The sequence below is a fragment of the Oreochromis niloticus genome, linkage group LG16 (genome assembly GCF_001858045.2).
Source record: "Oreochromis niloticus isolate F11D_XX linkage group LG16, O_niloticus_UMD_NMBU, whole genome shotgun sequence".
NCBI lineage: Eukaryota > Metazoa > Chordata > Actinopteri > Cichliformes > Cichlidae > Oreochromis > Oreochromis niloticus.
The window spans coordinates 15289681-15312567 of NC_031987.2; the positions used below are offsets into that span (position 1 = coordinate 15289681).

The 22887-nt window shown below is 39.1% G+C and overlaps 2 protein-coding genes across 6 annotated transcripts in view; one reads left to right on the plus strand and one right to left on the minus strand.

Annotated features, from left to right (window-relative positions):
* rbms1b (RNA binding motif, single stranded interacting protein 1b) overlaps positions 1-6240 on the minus strand; it is a 20869-nt gene extending 14629 nt beyond the window's left edge. Inside the window, exons 1-3 of the mRNA XM_003447411.5 lie at positions 6190-6240; positions 3285-3460; positions 1011-1069 (exon numbers count right to left, since the gene is read on the minus strand). Of these exons, the coding sequence (XP_003447459.1) occupies positions 1011-1069; positions 3285-3460; positions 6190-6240 (286 nt within the window). The remainder of the gene's footprint in view (positions 1-1010; positions 1070-3284; positions 3461-6189) is intronic.
* tank (TRAF family member-associated NFKB activator) lies at positions 5580-22402 on the plus strand. Of its 5 annotated transcripts, none has more exons than XM_013272679.3 (8): positions 5580-5608; positions 17942-18095; positions 18355-18463; positions 18683-18753; positions 19428-19486; positions 19573-19691; positions 20225-20610; positions 21291-22402. In XM_013272679.3, the coding sequence occupies exons 1-8, from the start codon at positions 5595-5597 to the stop codon at positions 21456-21458; spliced, it is 1080 nt and encodes a 359-aa protein (XP_013128133.1). In that variant the 5' UTR covers positions 5580-5594; the 3' UTR covers positions 21459-22402. The 5 variants fall into 5 exon arrangements, with proteins under 5 accessions (XP_013128133.1, XP_025759805.1, XP_013128134.1 ...); XM_025904020.1 differs by lacking the exon at positions 5580-5608 and adding an exon at positions 5889-5979 and having other exon boundaries at positions 17954-18095; XM_013272680.3 differs by lacking the exon at positions 5580-5608 and adding an exon at positions 16814-17010.
* The last annotated feature ends 485 nt before the right edge of the window (positions 22403-22887 follow it).

Genomic DNA, 22887 nt, shown 5'->3' on the forward strand with positions numbered 1-22887 from the left:
AGAACAGATAATTATAGAACCACCAATAGCTATCCTTGAGATAACTATTCATTCTGTATTTTAAGACGCAACTTTAAAATGTGTATGTTTGTCTATTACATAATATAGTTCTTTCTGTTTATACATATAAATATGCTTGATTTGTGCGTGTATGTGCGCGTGTGCATGTGACAGCATGTTTTTTGAAAGTAGGGGGAAAAAAAGTGCTGAGGCTGCAGATACCAGTGGGTCAGTTCAGCTCTTTGTAATGGGGGTACAAACAGGGTGTATACATAGTTTATAGCTTCTACTGTTCTTGATATATAAAACACATTTAAAATGAGTCATGATGAATGTATCAGAACAGTTCCAGCTAAAAAATGGGTCACACCGTTTTACGTGAATCTGGTCTGACAGTTTATGAAAACAGTAAAAAAGTCAAATAAGGCAGTTTTAAAAGTGGATAAGTAAGGTCATCGCAAAAGCCTGTTCTATTTAAAATTCAGTCAGAGCCTCACAAGGTCTTTAATGGTTTCTCATTTCACTGAAGGCCTTTGATTTACTGGCATCTCTATAATCCAGTAGAGAGTGACAAAGCGATCTCTTAATCCCATTACCCCTAGAGATTCAGCAAGCCCTGCTTTAGTCAGGTGGGCAATCTACTAGAACTGGAATAAGACCAACAGTGTCACTCAGCAAGAAGAGGAAGAGTTGGGCGCGTCTTCCTCCTAGGCACCGTGCATGACAGCGACAAACCAGCGACAAGAGCCGCTGCTTAAAATAACACGAGCTGAGAGGCAGCTTTAAACAGCCTGACTGTCTGTTTCCTGAAATGATCTGAAACTACATGTCTGCTTGATTTTGTTTTTTTAATGACAGAAGTCACACCCTGGATGCTGCAGTTTTTTGGGAATTTTAGGAATGTGTAGGTGCTATATATGTTGCGTGGCAGTTTCCTTTCATGCATATTGAATCTCAAGAGAGATAAAAGAGGGCAGTGCTGGTAAGACAAAAAAAAGAACATGACACACCTTTGCACTTATTTGTAGTCTTGTCCAAAATAGCTTTTGTTGATACAATTTTGCCATACCTGTGGGAGGAGCAGAAAGGCGAGGTATTGTTAGCAGGTTTATGCACCAGACAAAGCCAGTTATAAAACACTTTGACTGAGAGAAGGTTGAGCAACAATCCATGACATCACTGTAAAAACATGAGAAACAGGAAGTGGTTTCCATGTGGTGCTGAAAACCCCACAGTGCTGCAAACAAGTAATCTCCAATTTCAAATAGTCCCTTTGCCTTGGACCAAACTAAACCAGCGTTTTAAACTTTTAACAGTCTCACTGTCTCTTACAAGAAGGAGGGTGATGAAGGGCAACATCCTTGCAAAGCCTGTGTGTCACAGGCTGTTTCAAGATTATATTTAGGCTTACTAGTGAACTATATACACATTAAAACTGTCTTCACAGAAGACTTTTTCACTGACAGATTTCTCTAAAGTACTGACAGACCCATGCCTCATGAAATACAAAGACTATTGCATTCAAATTATTCTTTCTTGCCATTAGTCGTCTTTCCAATCCATCGCTTGAAAGTTTAAGTTAGTTTAACAAATGCAAAGTGGTGTACCTGACCATTTTGCATTGCATGTCATGCTTACAGGTCACCACAGTTTCCATTCACTACATTGCTCCTACACTTTCCCTGTTAATCAGGACACCCTTTTAAATTTCCATGTTACTTAAGACAAAACCCTAAATTGCTCCGTCACAAATATGTAATAGTGATAAAAAGTGCTTTTGTAGGTACACATTTTAGTCCTCTTCAAACTAGAAAAGGGTTAGTAATAAAATCTTTGACCAAAATGGGAAAAATGAGACAAAAGGAAAATCTCCAGAATCTTTATTTATTTATTTTTTAAATTGTACAGTATTTTCCAATCTGAAGGGTTTATATACCCTTGCTTCAGGACACAATGTAACATGAAACAAACTGCAGGATATATAAGCTACAGATGGTAAACTGGGTGAAAGAGCATGAACTTCTGACCCCTCTTTCTCTTGAATATTAATTTTAAATTACTCAACTACAGATCCTGTTATTTCTCTTACAGTACCATCAAAATGCAGAACATATGCATGCACCTAACACGTAACCGCTTATCACAACTTTCAGATCATTCACTGTGATCCAGTGAGGTATTCTGAATGCACAAGTCAAGTCTTGTTTGCTCCCATATTTACAAAGGAAGTGGTAAGCAGCCCGTTTGATGTGATCTCTGTGATGCACCTATATACACAACGACAAATAAAATGATTCCAACTACATCCTCACATGATTCGAAAAAATAAAAATAAAAATAAAAAATCCCCAGGGTCAAAAATGTACTTTTGGACCCGAAATTTACCTATAAGCCTCTGCATACAAATGAACCGCACATTTTTCCTTCTTATTCACTGTCATATTTTTAAGATGGGGCCTCAGAGAAAAAAGGAAATGAAATTTCTGAGGCACCATGGTCTGTCTCCTTGGTATATAAAAAGCAATCAGGACGCAAAGAGGGCTGTGAATGAGCTCATTGCATACCTTTTTTTTCCCCACACACATATGATATATGAAATCTTGACTCTGTGCCCTGTATGCTGTCAAGCTGAGTTATGTTCTATTTATCTCTTTCCATGTATAATCCTTGAGATAACTATTAAATCAGTATTGAAGTGTAGCCTTGAATATTGCTGTTATATTGGTAAAATGACACATTTACCTCTTACATCAACCCGTTTGCATTCTCATAAATTTGCAGTATAACAAAAGCACTGGGCCACACCTCTTAATCTTTGAATTCAGCTGTATAAAAATAAAGCAACAAGCCACGCAGTCTACCTTTACAAGCATTTGTAAAAGAACTGGTTATTTGATACCACCCCTGCAACAGGTTTGTTAAATTTATTTCCTCCTGGATATTTTACAATTAACTGTAAGTAAGCACAGCAACTCGGGCATGAAGTGGCACACCACGTAAAGTTAGAGAGCCAGGTTGCTGAGTGCTGAAGTGCACAGTGTGTAAAAGTCGTCAACGCTCTGCTGATTCAGCAACTGCAGAGTTTTAAACCTCCCCTGCATAAACATCAGGACAAAAATTGTGCACTGGGGGCTTTCATGGCGCGATATTCCAGAGTCATATTCAAGTGACCCCGTGCTTTTGTCCATAGTGTTTTTCAGTAGTTACAACCAGTGCAAACTGAAATAAATCAATGAATGATCAATGGCAGATAATAAAGGACAACGCAGGACGGTGGTACTCACGGCTGACAGAGCTTGACCAGGTCATGATCTGTAGTTGAAGGGGACAGGCCTCGGATGTAGAGGTTTGTTTTGCTGAGCTGCTCCCAACCTGCAGTGCTACTGCTGCTGCTGTTGTTGGTGCTGCTGTTGGTGCTCGGGCTGGGTGGAGCCATGGGATGTGACAATAGGGCAGGTTGCTGTTGTACGTCAGGGAAACAATAGGTTAGGCTCGTTTCTAGGGTTCATCAAAATCAAACATTGTTTATTATCCATTCATATATGTTGCTACAATAGTCACGTACACGGGGAAAAACAAGGATCTGTCTGAACCCTGGAAACCATCATGGAAACATGTAAGGTCCAGTGTGAGAATTATTATTTTAGTTTCGTTTTTTTTGCATACCACTGATTCATAGATACAGGGCAATCCCCAACATACCTCTGCAGTCAGCACAATCAGCCCACACAGCCACCTGTAGCTTTGACATCAGCATCACACTAACGTCACAATGCCTCAGGGTGTCGAATAAGCTATCTGCAGTCATCTAAGGTGTAGCTCTAAACCCTTTAACATCAATATTCTGCTATAACATGCTTTACTTATTTAGGGATGGCTTTTCAGACTTCAATATAAATGTATGACAGTCTTTTCACAAAGTGAACCAACGCTTTCAGTCTCAGCATTGTGTTTGTTAGCTACTGAGCCTCTTTATCGAAGGCGGGGAATATAAAAAAAAGCAAAAGTAAAAGTCCTCTGGCTACTGAGCAACTTTGAGCTTTGTGTTTACAAGACACAGATGTCCCAGTCTGACAGAACTTCTCCCCTTGGGGATTTGTCTCCCTCCTCACTATCTGACAGTGATTACCCCCGACCTCCAATCCCTCCCCCACCTCCCTCTTTGAAGAATCACACGCTGAGAGGAAGCTGATGGCATCCCAAGCACGAAGTGGTGACAGGATTGAGCAATCCAAATCTGGACGTCAGCCTAGAGGATCTTCTCTTGTGACCAACTGGTCGCCTGCCTCACATGCCTTCACCATGAAACAAGCCTGACCTACTGTTTTCCCACTGACTGGGGGCAAAAGTCTCTATCTCCCTCACCCTTAACCGCCAGTCACCTGCTCTTTGAAGCATGGTGAGATTGCTAATCAATTTGAACAGAAAGATTAATGGGAAACAACTGACAAAAGTCAAATTATTAATTGCCTAAGATGGTGTTTCTCTTGATAACAGCAAACACAGATTTTTCACATACTGTCAGGCCAAAAATTTAAACAATAATTACCTCACTGGGATTCAAGAAGAAAAACTGCAAGTACCGTATCATCCACGTTCAATCTTAACGAACTACTACACCTCCTGTATCTTTTTTTATCTTCACAGTTTCATTAAAATACACTATACGTAATCCTTTTATATTCTTGTGGATGGTTATGGGAGGACTTAAGCCTGTGGGTGGCTACACCCTGAACCAGTCACCACTGCATCACAGAGCCAACACGGCCACGCTTAGCATCACCAATTAACCTAACAAGTATATTTTTGGACTCTGGGAGGAAGTATGGAGAGAGGCACAGGGAGAGCATTCAAACTCTACACAGTCAGCCGACACAAAGCAAGAACCCTCTTGCTGTGATACAACAGTCCAAACCACTGCACCAATGTGCCACCCAAAAACAAGAATAACAAATAAGACAAGTCTTATTAAAGCTAAATTCTTGGTCTCTCAAAAGACAGACTCTTAAGCAGACATGAATCACATCCTGGAAAAAAAGCATAGCTGATGCCATCTCTGGGTACATAATTAAAATATATTTGTCATATTAAGAACTGAAACAGTAGGAAAGGAGATGAAGAAAAACAACCAAAAGCTCCAAGTTATATCTTTAAAACTTATATCTTTAAACTCGGCAGAGTCACTGCCGAATAATAGTTTTGTTTTAAAAAAAACTTTTTTCAGCTCTAAAAAAATGCCGCATAATATAAAGTGAGACATGCCCTATATGCATGCACCTCGGTGACTGTTTATAATACCAACACACAAGGCAAGGCGATCTTAAAAGAGGATTCCGGCCACAAAGACCACAGCTTCATGTTTCAAAGCCTGGGACTCAGGTGGCTGTAACCTCCCTTTTTCTGTGGGGCTGAAAGTGAATTTGGCTTTCAGACAACTGGCTGATGCAGGAGTGCGAGAGACTGAGATGGGGGAGAGGACGACATCTTATCAGCCAGCTACAGACCAGCGGAGCCCGTCATATCCTAGCCGGAAATATACACAGGGTTTCCAGTAACAGGCCTCACCCATGGAGCTCTAGCCACAGGATAACAGCATGAGCGGCGCAAAGTAAATATGCTTATTCAAACCTTTGACTCAAGGGGTGTTTTCGACATCTATATGTGACTGGCACAAAGTGAATCCATCAGTGGGCAATGAGGCATCCATACTGTGTAATTATACGCTATAGAGGGGAAGATCTGTAGCCTTCAGCAAGTAAACTCAGTGGATGCATTTGCTCTCGAATAGATAAAGCAGCCAGTGGCTTACTGCGCTGACAGAGAGCGTAATGAAACAGAAACCAAACAAAATACAGACTGTTGCAAGTAAACATGCACCCTAGAAGTTGTTATGCAGGGTTTAGTTTATGTAAAGTGGTGTTGATGGCCAGTTCATGTTGTCCCTACTACAGGACCTGGACCGCAGCCCAGGAGCAGCAGGTATTCTCATTATTCATAAGTAGCCTATGTGGCGATTACATCACAAAACGTGAATGCTGCCACTTTAAATAACACGCAAAAAAGTTTTCTCGGTTCACGTTCGGTTTATGTGCGCTGTGCGATTCTGTCATGCAGACTTATTTTATAAGGCTGCCAACGAGTCAACTTTACGCCGTAAGCCTGGTCTTTGGTAAATATTTGTTTATTTACCTGTTTGCGATGCGGAGTCCTTATCGGGTTTCCAGTATTGGCAAAAATCATCCTCAACTGGACAGTAGGTGTTAGTTGTTGCTAAAGCTACTAATTTCAGGTGAAATGCACCAAACTCCACGTAGAAGTAGAATATATGTTGATAGATATCCTCCTTACTCCGCTAAAAGACAAGAAAACTGATTTCTGCGCATATTCGCTGTATACATATCCTTGTTGTCGTCGACTATCCGGCAACAGAAACCTCCGCAAATTGTCCCAACTTCAGTCGCCCAGCCCCGTCTCTTTTCTACTCAGCGACTATACGGGCTTCATTGATTTGCAGTCAGCGCCGCACAGGACAGACGCCGCTACGGTGGGAGAGACCATTTATGCTTTTGGGCGTAGGGGGGTTGGCGTTCATGAAAGGTAGCCACAATTAATTCCAGCTCCCACATCTTTTGTTTAACGAGTATTAAATATATGTCATGTATTATAACTTAACTGTTCTTCATGTGTGCGAGACTATCTGCAATGTCCTCGTTATCTAAACACATAAAACCAAAGCGCTGTTTCTCCCTCTGTTGTCGTTATACGTATTAAAGGCTACATACCAAACGTTCCACTCTGCACATCCACCGTCCTGGATGTGTTACCTTGGTGTTGTTCTACGTGAAAAACAAAAGGGGAAAACAAGACCTGTCTTATTAATTGCATTCAGTGTAGGTGCAGCCATTGTGATCAAAGTGAAATCCAGTGTTAAAGGCTCATGCGTCACCCTACCTTAAGCAGCACATTTTTTAGCCATTAGCCAACTCTACAAGTCACAGTGAAGAAATTGGGATACACTAATAAAAACCTGAAAACAAAATACTGTCTACCTAGAATCATAGCTTATAAGGTCTCTCAAACACTGTAGCTACATATCTGGCTTGAAAATACTAAAAAAAATATGTTTTCCCTTATGTTGGTAAACTGACCCTTTAACCTTAACCTAACCACATTTTTTGCATACATGGAATACCACTGGGACCCCTGGGGACCCAAGAATAATTTACCAAATTAAAAGAGCAAAAAAATAAAAACAAAAAAATGCAAACAAAACTAACAACAACAAAAAAAGAAATAATCAAAGTATTATGACATATGCAAATAATGAAATCTAAAGGAAATTTATTTATTTATTTATTTTTTACAAGTACAATTAATTTGTAAGTTTCTTAAAACTAAAATCTGTACTTTTTAAATTTTTTATACAGCTTGCAGCTTTTATCTAAAGTGCAATCCATACTATTAAATAAAATCTTATTTACCCTTCTTTGATTCTGGCGTCACTTTTGATTCTGGTATTAATTAGTTTTCAGTAATTTCAAGTGTCGTATTTAAAGGGGGAAATCAATCCATCTTTTTTGACCCCAGTTTAATTTAAATAAACATGCAACCAGCCCGCCCAGAGATGTAATCTCTACCACATGTTCCTGGTCTGCTCCGGGGCCTCCATTATGTTTAATTTATGCTACCGTGGTAGTGTCCATTTGGAGAAGTATTCGCCTACGGAAAGGAGTTTTCAGCCACCACAAAAATGCTCCTCTGCAGTTCTCCAAAGTCCCAGCAAGCATAAAAAAAAAATGCCGTACAAAAAGGATAAACAGTGGCTGCAGTGGATACTTTTCATTGTTTAACACTTGGTTTCAGAACTTAACTCTCCTCCCAGGTTACCTGATGCACAAACGGCAGCAAAGCAGGAGTAGCCCACAGACTGGTTGTACTACATATTTTTGATATTTTAGCCCTTCTGGCAACAGGCATTTTCTGCAGGTTGATGGTCAGTATAAAGCTGCAGACGGACTGTCATAATTTCCATAAATTGCATGAAACACCTCATTTAGGAGGCATCCAGGTCAGATGTCGGTACTACCCCAGCTAGTTTGTTTCACTATGGAGGCATAGCATCTTTCCTCTGCTTGGGTCCCTCCCAAATAATGATTTGTATCATGCTATCCTGGTATGTGACAGCAGGAGCAAACAGTTGATACTTTCCTGTCTGTGATTCAGGACCAAAGGTAGCAACTTTTTCCAGCAGATCATCCAGCTGCGCGTTGGACAGTCACACCAGCAGGTGGTTTTCCTCACTTCCAGGAGGGCCATTGCTGTGTTCCTTTAGTTTGTACTTTAATTTAAGACTCATTGTACACATTAGGTGAATAAATAGTTCCATTTATTAAAACTGCATAGGTGGAATTGGGTATTTTCACACGGATCCTGTGGAACACCAAAACTGTGTATTTTTAAAAGGTACTAATCAAAACCAAAATAGAAAACAAGAAGCCTGCCCTTCTTTGAGGTAAGAAGGGCAGGCTTTGGTATAAAATCAAATCAATCCGCCTACCTGTCACCAGCTTCTGACTGGAAAACACAATGCTTTTGGGAGAAAGTGTTATGCTACAGCCGCTGTACAGATATGCCTTTATAGGCTGCTTAAACAGCTTTCTTTCATGCTCTGGATTTCAGTTGGGTTAGGCTAGCATCTGTTTTGTATTAGGTACGCATGGTATTCTTTACCAGTATCTCATCAAAATGCAAATGTGCAACAACTAGAGAGATACTGTGGTGGAGTATATTGAAAAAGGCCCCCAGGGCCTGAAGTCACTGAAGTGATCCTGAATCCATGATATCACTGTCATTTTAATGAAGGCATCTATACTGATAAATGTAATGTGCGGTAAATATTCCTTAATGAGACCGACCAAAGGTCACCGGTAATGTAGAGAGGCTCGCTAGACCAATAGAAGTCAATGGTTCAGCAGTAAAAGAAACAGAGAGAGAGGTCTGATTCAGCAGTCTACTCAGGACACTGGAGGGGGGTGGGGTGGACAGAGAGTCAACTGAATTACCACTTTTTATGAAACGGTGAAAGGAAAGGTTAATGCAGCTTCCTCCATGTGTGTGGCACTAAAAAACAAACAAACAACCCCCCCCCCGAAAACCTAAATTAACTCTGTATCTTCAACTCAATTATTTATAAGAAAACTATTCTGAATTCTGAATTTATTTATACCAATCTATCAGTTAAAGACGGCTAGGGTAGGGTAACAGTTGCCCAGAGTGCGTGTCACACCATTAGCCACGGTGCAGTCTAGACTGCACATGCACATTCACTCAAACAGGCTCAAACTTGCATACGAGCAAAGATTAAAAGATCACATACAAACCTTTATACGCACAGATAGACAAGCTCAAACTCTCTCTCTCTCTGACTCGTTCTCTCTCTCATACACACGCAAACACTCACACTCACTCTGGGTATTTCCAAGGGAAATAAGAGAGTGAGGTTATTTTAGGACATTGTGCTACTTGGCTACTTGTTCTCACTCTTCCCTGAACTCATGAAAACAGTCTGTACCAGCAAACAAGGGGGATATAAGAAAACAGTGTTTTGCCCTCACAAATTATAACAATAATTACAGCCTTGCAGCTCGACCTGTGAAAGCCAGAGACACGTTTGTCCTCACTTCCCCCTCGGTGTTAGACTCCTGACAAGTGGCACTGCACAAATCAGGGTTGCATGGAGTTTTAGCAGCTCCAGGAAGCTGTTAGTAACAGCTCTGTACCTTCCTGCCTGGATGCATGGCTTGGGTTGAGGTGGGGGTGCACAAACTCTTTTTGGTAGCAACAGAGTCATTTCCCTTGACTCTTGGCTATAAATTAGCCACAGGAAAAAAAAAAAGAAAAGCTGACAATGCCTATGTGTGTTTGTCTTTAATTCAGGTGCCGGTAGGGGTGGCATTCCTGACAACTCCTATCAGTTATCCCAAAATGACTGAGTCACCCGCTCCATAATGAAAAAGGATGAGGATGATCCTTTTTAGTGGCTAAGAATGACATCATACATTATGGTTCAGTAGATCACACATTAAGATGTTTGAAATGTCTTCCCCACTCCTCAGTGACCCTCACCATATGGTACATATCTGTGTTTGACTTACAGCATTATAAAGGACTTGGATTATTACACAGTTTGCAGCAGTGCCATTATTTGTCAGGTCCTTTGGTTAGGTGATCCTTTAGTTGTCACACAACATATCTGTTTATGTATGAAAGAGACAGATTAAGGACACAGTTGTTTAACATTTATTGCATATTTTGTAGAGACCTGCATGCATTCACTGTACAATGCATGGCAATGCAATCAAGAATCCAGAATTTTAATAAAAGTCACTGCAACTATTTCTCAGGGAAATATTCAGTGTTAAATCTAAAGTACTAATAGGTCATGATAGCTTAAAAACGATAGCATAAAAATGATAGTGTTTGCTAATAAATTATTGTTTAGTTGACATTTTTTCTGGTGTGACCTTTTCCTTAGAAGCCACAATGAAGTGATGTAAAAGCATCATAAAGACAGAATTATAAATACATGCCTCCTAAAGATCACACATCATCTCTTTATACGTGTCGTCACATAAAGGGTTTGTGTGTTCACATCTGCCACATTTTCATATATATGTGAAGCTTTTCTTAGTACTTAAAAATTTATAAGAGGAAGTAACTGCAAGTGAGGTTAAATTGTGGAGTTTGACCTTCATTTTGTTAATGTCAAATGTCCTGCAGTAGTAAGCGTGCAAAAGGAAGTTCTTTCACGCCTGATACTCATACAACCATTGGGCTGCTCCACTGTGTGCATTCTGCTGCCAGGCAACTCTCAAAACTATACTGTAAACATTGTATGGTGCTGTTCAGCCTTTGCATAATACTATTGTCTGCAGTTCCACTGCTGCACCTCATGCATTCACCTTGACAATAAAGTTTGATAATTAAAATTTAGGCTGGTGGAGTCTAAAAGACATTTACAATAATTATGTAACAATGAAAAATGAGAAGCAACAAATGAAATTTAGGGAAATTCAACGACTTGGATATAGATGACAGGTGCAGCTCCATCAAGATCACAATAAGAGATTGTTTTGCACATCAATTGCATGTCACCATAGCTTTTTCACTCTTTACACACTCATTGTTCTTTGTTTTATTAAACACTCTGGTGATCTCAGATACCAGTCCTACCAGCCATCCATCTGTTTGAGGATGTACAAATACACCTAAAAGCATGATTTTCACTGCTTTCGTAATATGATAACTAGCAGAGTGAATACATGCTGTGTTTCCTCTTGCTCGTTGATATCCATCTGGAATCTAAGTCTCTGATAAAATTTTCATGAGCCTGAGTAATGAGGAGCACTAGAGGGCTCTTTATGTGAGCCGAGATGCCCACAGGTCAACAAGGGACTTTCCTAGCCATTCTAACCTCATATACCCTTTCATTTATTTAGTTTTGCTCCATGCACACTGACTCTTTGTACTATTTTATGCTATAAGCTGTATGCTTCCCACCAGGATTCTTAATATTCAGTCGGTTTCTTTAATGTTTTCACTTCTGAAAATGAATCATACCGATTTGTGCCTTTGAAGATGTTATGAAAGGACATACTATATTTATATCACAGCTGTAACATCAAAACCCAGCCTTTTTGAATTCACGCAGATAGTTTTCAGGGATGTTCCACATGACTCATCGGAGCCAAAAAATCTTTGAAAACATACAGTACATGCAACCAAATACTCTGACCAGAAATCACAGAAATTTGAGAACGTTTTGATTGCACCTTTTCCCATGAAGAAAGTTATTCAAATATTCCCACTGCATCAGTATCATTCACAACTCCCTCTCACAAACCAAAGTGACTCTTCCTTTCCACGTGACTATTGATTGTGGGTTTCCAGATTGCCTTATCTCAACCTGACAAATTAGAAATCAATGCACATGTCTGAGCACAGCCAAAAATAAGTTATTGGCACATCTTGACTGTTCACGATCACTTATTTTAGGATAAAGTTAAATAAAAAGGTAAAAGTAATAGATAAAAGTAAAATATGATAATTGTTTGGGTTTACCACAGTGGTGTTAAAAGCTATCATCCAAAGTAAAACAAAACACCAGATCTAACACATTGAGTGATATTTGGAGTCTCTAAAAGTCTCTAAAATGAAAATATTCAGGGATGGCGGGACTTGCCCATAATGCAAATTGCATTTTGTTCAATGAGAGCTTTGCGGTTTTGCTCTGAAGTATACAGGAACAAGGAGAGAACTTCCTCTCACTATCAATCAGGAAATTCTATCAGCATACAGGAAAGTATTGTTGCAGCATTTCTGCATGGTGCCAACGTCTTATATACTATACTGTGCAAAAGGTCTCGAGCCGCCTGCTATTTCCTTATTTGCTCAAGAGTTTTGCAATGTTCTATAGATCACAGTGTGTGCAGAAATAAGTACTGTAATTTTTACATGAATTAGATCGCATTCCTGAGTTAGTCCAGGACGTTTAGGACATCTCATATTTTCAACACTTCCAGTGTCATGTTAAATAGCAAGGACCCACCTGGAGTTAGAAGAGTACTGCCTGCAGAGTTTCATCATTGTTATTATTATTGTTATTTTAATGTTGTGGTTTTCTTAACAGACAGGTTTTTTTATTCTCTTCACCTCTTCTCGGACTTCTGAAATCTGATCTGTGTGTTTCTCCCCACCCCCCTTTTCCCAACCTCCTGCATGCCAGAGTACTCGGCTCTGCCCTCAGTCTGGTCTCAAGTTTCTGCAGACCTACAGCAGATTGTTTATTTTGCTGGACATGGAGGAAACATGGATGGACCCTTCACTGGCTCAAGATTTACTGTTGAGCCAGGCTCCCGTGTGATCTGTATTTAGAATAAGACTCCCTTTAACAGCAAGCTCTTTATCCTTTGCAAAAATGGCACATTACTAAGAACAATGGGATTGTCTGCTTGGGTAATGTAATGCTAGGGGATTACATCATTTGATACAACATAGCACTGGGTAGACAACAGTCTACTAATCCTGCTCGCTGAGGTCATTTATAATTCATTGAAGCACACATACCATCATCCTATTTTGGACAAAGGGCAGAAAAATCTATATACCCTAGTGATGGTGGAGAAGGACAAAACATTTCCCCGGAGATCATTTCTGCAAAAATTTATGAGGTTACTCTTCACCACTGACACCACAGTGTAAGTGCTGAGGTCAGGGTATTAGGTAAAAATAGCCTTGGGAAGGACATGCATTGTATGTCTGTATTAAATAGCTGCATGCAATTAAAATAGATTACAGATATGAAGGTAGCAACATTAGTGTTTTCCTCTTTTACTTCTTATAAAACTTTGCCATCAGTAGCTGTGGGGTTAGTGAAGTACGTGCAAATACTGTGGTCTCACCATCCAGGAAATGCACATTTTGCTGACGGAAATTCTTCCTGTGAAATTTGAAATAAATTATGGCGCACACGCCTTTCATCCTAGCCATCAGTAATGCACAGTGAAGCTCCTTTAGAGGCAATTATGATTTATGGGACACACAAGGGAGAGGGAAGAATGTGCATTCAGTACTTTGGAGGAACAGAGAAGCAAAGAGAGCAAATCGCAATGTGAAAGAGAACTGACTGCTCACGAACCGGCGTCTACAGTTTTCTCACTTTAAGCGTGGTTTACTTTCACCCACAGACAGGTCACGTAGAGTACAAATACTTCGTTCATATTTAATTTCATTTTCTGATGTTTTTGGTATCATGTCCTGAGCAGCCAATCAAGTAATACAATTTCCTCAACGGGAATTATGAACAAAGAGTGAATTCAGGCCTGAACAGAAAGAGAAAATGGTACTTGAGGTGAATGATTGTGTGGTCATTGAAATGAGTCATATGCCTTTTTCAGTATTTCGTTGTAGCTACACTGCTTATCAGTATACCACAGCCTCAGTGAAAATTGTCTTTACCAGAACCACAAGACTAGGGTTATGTCAGATTACTATGAGTTCAAAGCAGCCATGAAAAAAAATATGGGAAACCCAAAAAGACATGATATTTTCTTAGAGGAAGTCGGTGCTATGAACTGAGGTTGTTTGTGGCCGTCTGGGTCTGTAAGGCGACTCAGCAGGAGCAAAGGTTGAGGTTGGAATGTCAGTGAGGGTCAGAGAAGGGCTCGAGGAAATGACCTTTTGGATGAGTCAGGAGTCCATTCACTGAAACCCCAGCTGTGATGGACAGGTCACGTGGAGGTCTCCACCAGTTCATACTCAGACATGCTCATACAGTCACCCTGCTTTGTCATTTGTAGACGTTACAGACCAAGATGGAGAAAACTTTGACGGCTCATTCAGGACAAGATATACCTCCCTTTGTCAAATAACATATAACTTTTGAGTAAAAGAGTTAGACCTATGGCAAAACGTGAGAGAGTTAAGATAAAATATCTGAAGAGACACTTCAGCAGATTCAAAAAAGGTCAACCCGATTGACTCCTGCCCAAACCACACTGTTCAACTAACAACAGACTGCTTAGTTTTATTGGCTAACATTATGTTAGACACCCCCCCCCCCCCCATCCAAAAATAAAATAAAATAAAATAAATAAATAAATAAATAAATAAAAATAAAATAAAATAAAATAAAATAAAATAAAATAAAATAACTTTAAAAAATGGCCGGCTGTGTTTTCTATCACTTTGGCCAATGAAATACACCCAAAACACAAGTAAGGCGAGATGAAGAGAGTCATCCCTCACTTTATGAAAACTGAAAGAAAATAACAATTGTACAATTTTTAAGACGTCATGTGTGCTATTAGCATGATATTTTATGTGTAAATATCATGGTTATTTTCAATAGTGACAACAAACCTGTTTACAATTTTAAAAAGAGATTATTATTATTATTATTATTATTAGAAAAGGAAACAAAATCTGCCTGTTCTGAACCAGTTTTCAAGGTAACGTTATAGGTGTTCCTTCAAATCGATAGCAATACAAAGTCACAAAGCATACAAATGCACCAGGCCAGATTGACAACACAATTAGCCTTATCTTTATATTAACTCATTAAAAAGCAAAAAAACAAACAGAAAAAAAACAAGCAAACAAACAAAAAACTATCTGACTTCACTGGCACATATATTTCTGTATTTATCCTATTTATTCTCTCTCTTTCCCTGCTTCACCTTTCATTTGACAGAGGAAGGCTGCGTGCCCGTGTCTGTGTGCGTCTTTGGGGAGAGTACCTGCGCGCCACAGGCATATGTAATTTGTAGGCGACGAGTGCGTGACTTCTGAGAGTACTGTTAACTAAATTGCTGTGTGTTTTTTAATAGTCTCGCTGCTTAAATGAATTGTTCACTGTGGGCCATGGCGATAATCAGAACAACGGGAAATGCCTTGGTGCTCCCGGCGGACAGTTTACGGACTTGTATCTATTGGTATAGAAGAAAAACTGTACGTATACAGCGTCACTGGGCTACAAAATATACTGAACTTTCATCTCCCGAGAATTTTCACTTACTTTATATTAAAGTCAGAGTAAGAAATTAAGAGCGTCATCTCAGTAATTCACTCTCAGCTGCCATCTACTGGTTGTTCTTGCGTTTGTTTGGCTTCACTTTCCTTTGGCCAGTCTGGGAGCGTTTTTTTCAAGGCTAGAAGTAATGTAGGTCAGAACTTTTACTCCAAAAATATGTCACTGCAGTCATATGCAGTTTACACAGAACAATGGGAAATGTTATAGGATGTACTTTCTTCAAACAGGAGGGACTTTAAGACAGCAGGAAGTACTATAAATAGTATAGCTACAGTCATATTTTGCTGAGAACCTACTTGAAAATATGTCATATATACATATTGAATCGAATTTGATAGTTTTAGTGACTGTTAAAATACCAATTATGAAATTTGACTCCTAATTGAATAACTCTTATCTCAGGCTCAACAATGTGTTAATGATTTTGCTATAATTTGATTACACTGCATCACATTACACCGTAATTTAATTTGAAAATAACCAGCATGCATTAATTTTGGGCCTGCTGAAGGATCAGGTCTTTACATATCTCATAGCACATCCAGTTTATGTATCTTTCACAAGCACTGCTGCTTGAACATTGTTTAAACCCAGGTAGTACTCCAGGACTATTATAATGTGCATTTTTGTTGTTGTTGTTGTCATTGTTGTCGCAATGTCTCATTTCCTTCCAAGTCTTACGCAGTGCATTTTGAAACAGCCTGTAGTTTGAAGTGGTACACACATGCACTGCATGTTTTCAGGCCAGAATAACCAACTAAGCAGACCGAGCAGACAACTGCTCAGGAATCCCAGAGGTCAACAAACCCTAAACCCACTGCTTCCCAGTTTACTGAATCAATTATGTGTTCATTTATTAAAGGACTGAGGTCTCTAAATGCTTTATTTAATCCATATCCTGCTTACAGTGCCATTTGACACTGTAGCCTATAAAGAAAATGGAAACTTACAGTAAGGGCCCATCAGTAATTGTTGCAAGCAGTCCCTTCAGAACTTTGTTCTAGTTATAGACTGAAATACAAAACAGGCTCGGTTCATTTGACAGAACCTGCTGAATATTCAGTAATGTATATACATATACAACTATGAAAAGCAAAATGAGAACAGCTTAACTCGAGTTTGGGCACAGTTTTCACATGCACAACAGTCGGTTTGCAGACGCGTAGGCTGGAAGAACCCTCAACCAGCTAACCACCCAGCTCTCCCGTGAGCTCCGCGCTGATTGGCTAAAATCGAGTAAAGGCGGAAGTCTACAGTATGAGGGGATTCCCCGAGGGAAGTTCCCAACTCAACTAGGCTATGTAAAACATACATTGCCATATCCTCTCCAGCGCTTGGTAACTTTGCATCTCAAGATTAGGCGACGACGCTGCGCTAGTGTCAAAACAATAAATTCGACTTCAACAGTTACTCGAATGAAGGTAAGAGGACACTCACACTGGCAGCGAGGTAAACTCATCTCAGGACTTCTCGCTCAGTCGCTTTATCCGACGCCGGCTGAAGCTACGGCTTGTCAGACACTTACACTTTAAAGAATACGGAACTGTTTAAAGAAGATTTTGAGCGACTCTTTTAAAATGACCCACGGCTGTGTCCCGGTAGGCTTCAACATTAGCGTTACTCTCCTTTTACTTACTGAGTCTGTGGCTACAGGCTGCTACTTATCCAGGAGCTGTTGGAGTGTAGTATCGCTAACAGGTACTGCGTTACTATGGCATTTATTAGAAAGGCTGTTCCGTAATTGAGCGGCTCTTTATGAGACTGTTATCAGGAGTTAAGATGATGATAGGCATCACTTTAGCTTTCTGACAGAAGTGCAGTTGTCCCAGAATTGCTTAATGCTGTCTGATGATCAGTACTAACAAGAAGGAGTGTCTGTTTCACCAGTGTTGTATTACACATGCACTGAGTAACTTTATTTGTCATTACTTTACAATACTTGATCTTCATCTTCAGCTCTTATAATTCCTTACAGAGCTAGAACAAGGCTTTAATGGTTGAAATATGAAGGGAATTTTTAATTCTACCAGACCTGCCAACATTCATTGGTAATAAGCAAATATTTTGAAGATTGTTTACTCAGTTTTGGCATGGTTTTGTCATTTGGATCAGTAGCTCATTTAAAGCAGCCAAAACAATTTGGCAGCACTTTAAGGATTTCTTGACTTTTTCAAAAAATATTTTTAAAGTGCATGAAGACTAGTTGACAGTTGTTTGTAGAAATGTTATAAAAATGGCCGGGATGGGGGAAAAAAAATCAATCTTTTTAGTTTTATAACCGGTCTAATAGTGTTCACGGGGTCTTTTGAGAGTGTTTTTCCTTTTGTTGGCATGTTTTACAACATTTTGTAGTTTCACTCGTAGGGCTCATGTGTGCTGTGTCAGTGATGATTGTGGAGCACAAGGCATGGAAAGGAACATCGGAGACCAGCTCAATAAAGCATTTGAAGCTTATCGTCAGGTCTCCATTGAAAAGGACATTGCTAAAAAGGAGCTGCAGAAAGTGGTAATGATGAAGAGCAACTTTTTTAAAACTTTGGGCAAAATGGACCAAGAATTAACAATATACCACAACACATCCTAGAGCAAATCACATTGCTAGTTTTCCAAACAAATAATGTTTATTCTAATTATGTTATTAAATGCCATATATAGAATAGCATTATTATTAGTTAGGCTGTTTCCAGATATGAAACTACAACACAGTTCTTAGACCACAGTGGATATGCTGGTTCTAGACAAATAACAGTACCTCCATTTTACAGACTGAGTATTATGAGCAATACACTCGAGACCTTCAAAAGCAGATAGAAGATCAACAGCAACTGATTTCAGAACTTGAAGCAAAGTTGTCAGCAACAAGGCAACCATCAGGTTAGTGATGTGTTAGTTTGTCATTGATGTGTTAGTTTTAGTGTTTTTTTCCCCAGCTGGTGTACTGAGAAAGGATTTACTTTACACATTGCTTTCAATTCTGTGGATTGAGATGTAAACAAAGAGCGATGGACTGTCAGACCAGAATTCATTTGAATTGAGAATTCATTTGAATTTCCTCTTTTATAAACTGGTCATTTTCATTGTTTTCATTTTCAGGAGAAATGAAATGCGAGCCATGTAGTCATCTTCTTGACGGGGCCAGCACTTATAGGAAATTACAGTACCCGGTATGTTTATAGTTATAACATGCTCTTTCTACATTTAGGCTTTATGAAAACTACAATATTGTATTTCCAAAACAGCTTTCCCGTTAGGAAATCATAAACGTGATCGCATATGGCTTCCTCTCGCATATGTAGAAGTTGATGGTACTTCTGCTTTACTATGTTGCATGTGTGTTAAGGTTAAGGGATGTTAAAAGAATACTTTGTGCTAGTACTCAGTGAATACAGCATTAACTGTGAAGCTTAAACTATTGCTTATTCAGATTTGTCACACAACTCTAGAGTACTTTCATTCAGTGTTTATGTGTCAAGTTTACATGTACTTTAAAGAAAGCTAAGAGATATTCTATAAACCCTATCAAAATGATGTTTTAGTAATTTTACATAGTTCTGATTATTTGTTTTCCTGTCATTCAGGCATTCAGGCCTGCTTTGCTACTGTAATAGTATCCACTCTCTGTTGCTCTCCTCACTCAGTGTATCCACTTTTACTTCACCAGATGGTGCTAGAGGATAATATCGCTGCACAGTTCAGCAGCTTGAGTTTTACAGTTATTATTATTTTTCACTAGGAAATATAAATGTGTGATGTTTAAATAAAGCTGCAGATGTATGAACAATATGCCCTTGCGTAATTGCTGTAAATGATCACTATAAATTTAATGTGTCTTTTTCAGGAGAATATGGGCTCTGTTGCCGTTGCTCCTAATATGCCAGTCAACAGCAGCGTTGACTAGTATGTATCTTTTTTTAAAGCCATGAACATTATGGTAAAAGAATGGATTTTTTTTGTTCCTTACTCCTGTTTTATCTTTTTGTCAGTCAGGAAATGCGGGAAGCATTTGAAGCCATTGAAGGGAAATTTCGACAGATCCGGTCTTTAACCAAAAGACAAAAAGATTACTTAAAAAGATTCCATGGAGGAAGTGATACATCAAATGGTAATATTACTATTTACTGAATATTACCTTCTGTTTTTCAGTGTCTGAATCTGAAAGCAGTTGTTTTCTCCAATTGGTCACATAAAAAACGTGTTTAATTTAAATAGGCTTGTGTAGTTTATAACAGTTTACGAGTTTACTAGCTTTTTGTCTTGTTGTTTAATTGGATAGCGACACCATGACACGGACTGTACATGAATGCCTGATTGCCCTACGAACCTTAGCTGCCCACCTCTGAAAAAAGGTGGATAAACACATTTAATAATTCCACTGACAAAATGCTTAATGCCAGTTCTGCATATTAGCTACATAATAATGCTACATAAAAAAAATAATGTGGTTATATTAAACATATACCTCTAAGTACTGAAAGGCCAACTTGGAAATGGGAATGCAAAAACAAACTAGGCATTTTTAAAAATGTGTGTAACTTGTGAAATCGTTGCCAATCTCAAATGTCCTTAAACCACATCTATGTAAGCGAGTTGACTCGGAAATAAAGAATAATCTTTATTTTTCTGCCATCTTGACAGATCAGCGGTTCTCCATGCCCATCCAATGCACAGACCGTACCGCAGATTCAGAGGGACCCTTTTCCTCAGCTCTAAGGACACCAGTGGATATCTCTCCCATGTCTACCTCTCTGGCGTCCCGTGGCGCCAGCCAGGAGGACAAGGACTTGGTGGAATCTCTCACCAAACTGAGCGTCAAATTCCCGCCCTCTGCGGACAGTGAATATGACTTCCTGAACAGTGCTCCAGATAGACAGATTGGTCTGCCCATGGCTGTCCCGCGACCTCTCAGTAATGTCTCCTCCACAGTGACAGAGAAGGAGTCCGTGCCTTTTGTCTACCCTAACTCCCCCTCCCACACAACATCATCTACACTCTCCCAGGAGAGCGTGCGGGGACCCCAGCAGGTGAGAATCACAGGAGAAGGTCTGAGAAAACTAGTAGCAAATTATCAGTTTCTGATTGGTCTTTACTAATGGAGGAGTGAAACAGTGTGAAGTCCAAAAATATCCCCTTGGCTAAACTTGAAACGTATTACTGTGTAATGTGTGCTGATTCTTTTTTTACTTAAGCATGGATGCTCTAGTTATATTTGGCATCTTTGCTGGAAAGTGTGAGCCAGATGGAAGCACATTACAGTGTCTGAATGTGATTTGAAACAAGTATGATGGTTAAGTGGGATTTTATTGCTGATGTGTCTAAATGCCTAATAGGGGAAAAAAAAAGTGAATGACGTGCATTAACGGCTGCAAGTTGGTCCAGTTTTCATTATATGATTCAGTCGCTGGATTACACCAACACAGGCATTAATAATAGGTATGACTATTTGGATAGTTTGAACACAGTATTCATAAATAGTAAGTTAATTAAACACTTGAGAATAGCATTTTGCCTTTACTTTTCTGCCTAGTATTTGTTCTAACTATTGGGTTAACAGGGGACATGTGTTCTTTAAAGCAACAGATACCTCAATTTTTAGGCCAAGTGGTCCAGCCTACTTTAGTAGTAGGCTGCGTAGAGTGACTGTAAGGACAGTTTAGAGCATAAATAATACATTTTTTTCCCTTTGATTCATCCTGCTCTGCAGTCTGTCTGGATACCGGATCTGTGTGATGCAGCTGCTGTGGGGACAGAGCTGGAGACACCTCAGAGCAGCACTCCTGAATGTGCTTTCTGCAATGCTGTGGTTCCTCCAGACCAAATGAACAGCCACCTGTACTTGCATTTCTCTCATAAGAATGAAGCAGACAAGTGACAGTAGAAGCAGAGACTGATGGGGAGAAGCCACAACAATTTCAAGACTTTACTGTTTTCATGGTGTAGCCGTGCCTGCCATGAAGTACAAGCGCTGTACTGGACTTCAAATGACACTGCAATAAGACTTGAATTCATTTATTTAATACTGAAGAATTAAATGGTACATTTCTTTGCCCATTATATTTTTCTAAAATCCCATTGAGATTTTACAGTGATGCGTATGGTATATGTGAGCAAATAAACACATTTAGACTCGTAACATTTTTTATTACTTGATTTGTTTTCAACTTGCAAATATATAATACAGTATTAGTATCTAATATATAGATTGGTATATGCATCCATACATAACACAGAGTGTGTATGATATTACTTCCTATTATATCTTTAGCACGTATATACATTTTTATTTTAAAAATAATGAACTTTCAAAGATTTATCACATTTCTAAAGCTATAATATTTCATACACACACAAACACACACACACACTTTTTTTTTCTGAAACAAGACACCCCTCTCACTTTTATGGTGGGTTTTGGATCTCAAGGAATAATAATATATTATGTATTTAGAAATGCCCATCATATGTATTAAATTAATCAAACATAAATTATTTCTGGAATGATTAACACAGTAATTCTTGTCATTCCTCCCCATTTTACACTTAAGCCAGAATAATATGAAGCAGCTGTTTATCTCGGTGTAGAAACATTTCCAACTTTCAGATACTTTTATAACCATATGTTCATTAAGATTGTCCACAGAGATACTCTCGCTCATTAGATGGCAAATTACCCTGCTATCAGCATACTTATTGTTTTATCACAGGCAATATTTAACTGTTTATATGGGCGCATTTATTTTAATGATTATAGGAACATGATATGAGTCTTCTTTCATTTCAACTGTGCTATTCAAAGTAATAAAGTGACTGAAGATGTGCCAGTTTTAAATTACGTTACACTGCTACACTGCTACGCTGTCATGTGACTGGAAAACAACGGCAGTTTTTTTTTTTTTGATACGTTAAAAGACACCGATCAAGGAAACACAGGTGTTTTATAAATACCGCGTTCATATTTTACAGTGTGTAGCGATCATTTGACTAAACCTGAATCATTTTTAAACAGCAGCATCATCTCATGACTACCGCAGCATTTATTCACACCTTTGCAAAGATTGCAGTGATTTTCACCATTCGGTGTGATGATGTTTGAGAAAACGGGGACACTGTGTTGGAACACTTTGTTGTGCAGTGAGGCCCTTGCAGACCTTCAGCTTTGGGTTGGTAACACTTGTGCTGGATAGACGAGCTGGTGTGAAGACTGCAAACAACATTTTTTTCTCTTTTTACAAGTGCTGAATATTAGAACTCACTTACAACAATCAAGTACCCCTAACAGACTGACTGATTTGTTAGTTCAG

Excerpts from the sequence above, each read along its gene's own strand:
- tank (XM_013272679.3), top strand. Across the intron at positions 18,096-18,354 it reads AAAAGGAGCTGCAGAAAGTG|ACTGAGTATTATGAGCAATA; the intron begins GTAATGATGAAG and ends TCCATTTTACAG. Across the intron at positions 19,487-19,572 it reads GTCAACAGCAGCGTTGACTA|TCAGGAAATGCGGGAAGCAT; the intron begins GTATGTATCTTT and ends TCTTTTTGTCAG.